This window comes from Megalops cyprinoides, chromosome 21, assembly GCF_013368585.1.
Source record: "Megalops cyprinoides isolate fMegCyp1 chromosome 21, fMegCyp1.pri, whole genome shotgun sequence".
NCBI classification, from domain to species: Eukaryota; Metazoa; Chordata; class Actinopteri; order Elopiformes; family Megalopidae; genus Megalops; species Megalops cyprinoides.
In genome coordinates, this window is record NC_050603.1 from 12,556,798 (window position 1) to 12,562,890 (window position 6,093).

General features: G+C 43.0%; 2 protein-coding genes across 2 annotated transcripts; both read right to left on the reverse strand.

Annotated features, from left to right (window-relative positions):
• Positions 1–19: 19 nt before the first annotated feature.
• Positions 20–1,987, reverse strand: LOC118769165 (protein rapunzel-like). The gene is made up of 2 exons (XM_036516193.1): positions 1,956–1,987; positions 20–1,218 (listed from the first exon to the last, which is right to left on the reverse strand). The coding sequence occupies exon 2, from the start codon at positions 1,196–1,198 to the stop codon at positions 20–22; it is 1,179 nt and encodes a 392-aa protein (XP_036372086.1). The 5' UTR covers positions 1,199–1,218; positions 1,956–1,987.
• A 1,097-nt stretch (positions 1,988–3,084) lies between these two features.
• Positions 3,085–5,690, reverse strand: LOC118796366. The gene is made up of 4 exons (XM_036555212.1): positions 5,123–5,690; positions 4,413–4,799; positions 3,903–3,999; positions 3,085–3,519 (listed from the first exon to the last, which is right to left on the reverse strand). Exons 1-4 carry the CDS (start codon positions 5,520–5,522, stop codon positions 3,378–3,380), a joined length of 1,026 nt encoding a protein of 341 aa, XP_036411105.1. The 5' UTR covers positions 5,523–5,690; the 3' UTR covers positions 3,085–3,377.
• Between the last annotated feature and the right edge of the window lie 403 nt (positions 5,691–6,093).

Sequence of the window (6,093 nt, forward strand, 5' to 3'; positions counted from 1 at the left end):
TGAAGCAAGACATCAGGAGTCACTCTGAGTGTATATAGATATGAGAATTTCTGTACAGTTGGTAATAACGGAAGTCATCTGGGAAGTTGCTGGTCTTCTCGGCCACGTCCCTGTGCTTGCTGACAACGTGCACCAGGCAGTGGGGCTGAGCGCTGTGAATCCGTAGTGCCAGCTTATCCATGTTCCTTGTTCGCCTTTGTCCCTCAATCAGCCTGCGAAGGCTGTCCCTATCTATACTGCTGGGGTTCAGGCTGTAGGAAACCACCACCCGAAGCTGTCCCTCAAAGGCAAAGTGGTTCCCTCCATAGATTCCCTGGTCCTTTTTACCATATATCAAGTTGCCGAGCCAGCCTTCAGTGTGAGTGTATACCCTTACTGCCCAGGACACCCAGTCAAATTTCTGCGCCAGGAACTCTGCGATGGCGTCAGCAAGCTCTGTGTGAGTCTTGCTGGTCCACCCCTTGAGCCGCTTCCCAATGTCAAACTTAGCCTGCTCGGCAAAGCCAGACTTACAGATCTCCACCGCTGCCTTCATCTTTTCCTCAACCACCTTCATCTTCTCGCCCCAGTCCCGGACGAGATCCTCTTCCTCATCTGTCCCTTTCAGGCCTGCATGGCCCACCAGGGCAATGAGGCCCAAGCAGAACAGGTTCTTCAGCCGGGCGCAGAAGTCCTCCACGGCCCTGCGGCTCTTCTCCTCATAGTTCAGTGTGATCTCCAGCACTGACTCACCAGAGAAGTTGTCCCCTGTCACAGCAGCATACAGGGTGTGCAGGTTTTTGTCACCCCCAGTCTTGGCAAAGTGCTCCAGAAAGAGCTTTGTCTTGACTTCGCGGAACTTGGGCTTGGCGTTGAGGATGTCCATGAACTTACGGAACTGGTTGCTCAGGTTCTCCTCCACAGAGAAGTAGGCAGCATCTGCTCCGCTCTTCTGGATCTCCTGGTTGATGCGCTGGATTTCCTCTGAGACCACCTCCAGACGATCCCGCAGCTTCTGGAACTGCTCCTTCATGAACTCGGCCTCCCTGCTCTCTACATTATCCAGGACCAGTTTCACCACAGGTGCCGCAATGGAGAAGACAGGCAGCATCTCTCCCATTGTCTCTGCCACAAGCTCCGCCCCCTTCTCCAGGGTCTCCATGAAAGCCTCCACAGAGTCTTTCTTGTCAGCCAGCTGCTTCATCAGTTCGGTAGCCATTGTAGTCTCAAGGCTATCAACTATGGACAACCATCAGATATTATTAATTTTCTTTTAATGACAAAATTATGCATGCCCCCCATATTATTAATCTTAACACATGCTGGTTGAGGACTACTTTTGGTTAGGAAACGTGTTGGTTAGGAATCCTCAATATTTCAGTTTACACACATATCCTGCATTCAATAACTTCAGCGTGAGACAGATATCTGAAACATTAGGTGGCTCAACATACAGCCTGTCAGAACATGTGCAAGCCCAGAACCATGAAATGGAGACATTCAGCCTACTTTTGTGGTTGGAAGGGGGTGTCTTTTCTTAGGTCTCCATGTGACTGATCATTCTGAGACACTGGAGCAGAATAACGATTTGAGAAATGTTGCTCTTCTGAGAAGTCCCTCAAAAGGAAGGAAGCACCATCATGCCCCACTGTAAGTTCTCTCTAAGTGCCCATACCACAGTTAACAACCACAAAAAACTCGCTGTATACTCAGAAGGTGTGAGAGAAATCATCATATTGCTTCAAGGTTGTCTTTCTTTCAAAAAAACGTATAGGTATTGTAACTGTATATCGAGATTTGGATCCTAATGTTTTTTTATTTTTGAATTTTGCTCAAACAACTCCATGTAGCTTGTTGTAGAATCCGAGGACAACCAAATCTGTAATTTATAACTTTTAAAACAGAAATAGAAACATAAAGTTTACCCATTCAAAAAGTACCAACAACTAAAAGTGAAAAATATATGTACCGTTTACCTCAAATTGATATGACCGATCCTGTCCCTGGCGTTTTACCCTCACTAACAGCAAAATGAAATGACTTGGTTCTGTTTTCCCCTCCTAATGAGTGATGCAACTTCCTGCTGCTGAAGGGTGCAGTAAAGGGACGGCGGAATCGAAACCACTCAAGCTGTATCGGGATGATAAAGAAAAACTCCGCCAGCACAATGGTCACAACTTTACATTGAGCTCTATTAAATTAGTGAGCAAAACCATATATCAACACATTCAGTTACAGCAGGATTAGTGAATGCTTTTCTAGTCACATTTCAGAATTTTTTTTCCCCGTTAAGAATCTCAGTTGTTGGTAAGTTACAGTGGCAAATAGCGACTTGCAATTTCAGTTGTGTGTGAAGAAAGGAAGTTCTTGATTCGAACAGTCTACAACATCACACAACCACACCTAAGACACAGAGACAGTCCATCAACCAGCTTTTATTTCATCATACCAGAATCAAAGTAACATACAGGATATGATTCTCCACTGGGCAGTAAGGCCATCACATCACATTAAAATACACTCTGTCTGTAACCCTCTTGCTGATACTGCTGTCACATTTAGTATTTTTTCAACTCATAAAAACAGACATACATTTTCAACAAACATTTGCCATTCTGTACTGCATCAAGGCTACACAGTATTACTCTGGCCCAAAAGAGAAAATCTCTCTACTGTAGATATTTCCCCAACAATCCATTCGAACCCATGGAGTGAAACATACAGGCAGAAAAAAACAACATACACATCACAGTTGTTTGGTAAAATCTTGATATCACTGGACAGCTGTAACAGTATGACAGTGTTTATCAAACAACTGGTAATACCAGGGTTGTATGTTCAAATATGGCACTGCTGTTGAACCTTTGAATGACTGAGTTCAAGAGCACTGCTTACTACCCACTTGTCCCTTATGTAGTGAAACACACTCCATGCATGCTGATTGTGTGCCTTTTGTGCAAACATCACAATTTAGAACAGGGTTGTCTCTAGACGCTACTGTCAGGCCTAACATGCAGCTAGTAAGCGAGGCAAAGTCTGTGAGATGTTTCTTGTTTTCACTCCACTCTAACCGTGACCATTAATTTGACCAATTGTTCAGTAAATCAATGCAAACGGTTATGCTTGTGATTCAATATGTGAACAGCCCTACAGTAGAAAGCCTGCTGTACTATACCAGTCTGGGATAAGGGTTCGCTTGCCATTGTCTAAATGACAGGAAACCACAAGGAGAGCAGGAATTTCATGACCTCTGGTCTTAAGATCTCCAGTGGTACATCAAAAGCTGTACTGGAACCCACAGGACTCTGGTTCCAAGTCTAGTGCTTTCAGCACTGATCCAACATGCTACCCCAGTTCACTCCCAGGTCTCCTGCAGATCCCAAAGGTGTCACAATGTTTCATTGGCTAATTTGAGGACCGGTTTGAAGACAGAATTTCTTCCGTGCCCGATGACGTCTGGATGCCTCTCTCCACGCCTCCCTCTTGAGTTTCTGGCAATGCTCGGGCAGATCTTTGATGGACTTTTTCCTCATCTGGTACCTAAAAAAATAAACTGTCATTACTATCAGCTTTATCCATTTGAGGGAGGATGGGGGATACTACCTAAAGCTATGTTTGGGAACAGAAGAGATACTGTTTTACCTACTGTTTTATCATCTTTAAATATAGGACTTCATATCCCAAATTAAGATTGCAATTCATTACTCATCACAGGAAAAAGAAGTATCTGGACATTCCTACCAATTCCCACTACTTAGGGCCTATTTACACTAAACCTGCACTTAATGTTTAAAAATCCATTCCCTTTTTCCAGATGACATTATAAACAGGTACAGATTTGATGAGGATTGAATGTTACACAGTGAGCTTGGCTATATAAGCTAAGGGTCAAAGTCTCAGAGTTCGACGATCGTCATGGTCACCTGCGACGGTCCATCTCCCTGTAAGCCTGGTACTTTTCTGGGTCCGCCCGTATCCTGGCTCTGTAAAGGAGCAGTCTCTCTTTGTTGGACAGCCTTGCTGCAATCGGAGCAGTTACAGCTTCATCAACATACAGCACCAGTCAAAAGTATGGACACACCTGATTAGGATAATGGGAAACACGCATTCAAAGACATTTTGATCTCAAGACTTGCTTGAAATTTGTTTCTTAGACAAATATAAATAGGGATGTTGATGCCTATGTGTACAAATTTCTTTCCAAAAAAACAGTAAGCCATGTTTTTTACTTTGAAAAATCTAAAATATAAGACAGTTTTGATTTGTTTAACACTTTATCACTGCATAAAAATAGGTGCTATAATATGCACACAAAATACTTCATCTGGCATTCTGCACCACAGCTGAGGATTTTCAACAGAAGTGCAAAGTAGCGAGTCACTGAAACCTGACTCCTCACATTCTCTTTAAGACCAACACAGATACATGCTTACCTTTTTGACAAGCTGCAGAGAGCATTGTTCTCTCTTTCGGCTGAACAGACATTCCAAAGCTGTGATTCGGAACCCCACTGCCAGCTCCAACTCTGGACCATGTTAGTTCAGTATTTGTAGGAGGCCCTGGGTGAGTGCCATCCAGCTCCCCAACAGTCTGATCAGACAATTCCAACTTTATGCAAACAGTCTCAAAGTCAGAGGGCTCCTCTTTCACTGGGAACACAGCAGACTGCCTTACATCACCACTGGGCTTCAGGGTGCAACTAGCTGTTCTCTGCCTGGATCCCTGGTTGTGAAAGTCTTCATTCACCTTGATTAGAGAAGTATCTGTGGCCGTTGCCCACTGCTGTTGTTCGACCCCATCACTCACTCTTGTGCAGGTACCTGAGACAGAATCAGATAAGTAGGCTCAGATGGCAAGATTTACATCCAGGAGGGAACCCAATCGGAAAATATCAAGCAAAGTTCTCAATAATGCTGAAGTTAAATGGAGTCCACATGTTAAAGCTATTTTCATATGCACACCTTTACACAAACTTTTTGTGTGTTCAGTCACGCTACTCAACATCCTAATGTGGGAACTACTTTGATTACATAATATGCACTGTAATGAAGTCCCACTGAAATACTACATTTCCCTTAATTTGTGCGTCTGAGCGACGTTTACAGGTGCTTCCTTTGTCAAATCGAGAAGATTAGACACTTACTGGTAATATCTTGGTTCCACACGGTTTCACTGTGCATGCCTTCGTCTCCATCGAGTAAATCTGGTTTTGTGGACACACTGTGCTTACTGTTTTCCTCTGACGAAAGCCCGGAGTCATGGCCACAAGTGACATCCACATGATTACCATGTTCCACTGAGTGTTTATATCGACGCAACGATATCAGTTCCTTCTCTGCATATTCCATCTGCATTCTTAGTCTTTTGTTCTCCCTGTCCTTCTGGGACAACAACATCTTGTATTCACGTACTCTGTTGGCATTTATATTGCACAAAACATACATTACTGCTTTTACAGCTGTTTTAATTGCGGCTTCAATTGCGCGGACATCGTCCTCATTCGACAAAAAAGAATCGATGCAAATCTGGTTTGTATTCATCATCGAATAATCTGGTTGTACTGAGTAGGACACTGTTATAACAGCGCAGCTTGACGAAGAACGAGCAACTTAACGCTTAATGTGCACACTAAAAGAAGACAAAAAAATTGCTAATTAGAAAACCTACAACTTCAATACCAATCTACCCTCGCTAATAGACAACTCCGCATTGTTTTGGTTTTCCTCTTTTACTTCCGAGGTCAGGGTAAGCTGCTGCTGCTTGCGTAAGCAAGTAATAGTCATGACGTCTGTTATCAATCTCATAAAGAAACACACGAACAAAACGAATGAGCTTTGCTGGTGTTTCTACTGTTCATAAAAATGCGCCCATCATGAATGATACACTTTAAATATTACTACAACTAAAATAACACTTACAGAGGATAAGTCGTAAGGTCACAGTAAATCTCTTGCGACTTCTGTTGTTCTGTTCGACATCAGTAATTGTGTTAGCAAACAGGTTGCATATCACTTACAGAGATCATTGTTCGATTTGATTATGTTATTACAGGTATAAACAGAATTTCATTTTCAAAGAACTTAATTTACATTTACATTTATTTATTTAGTAGAC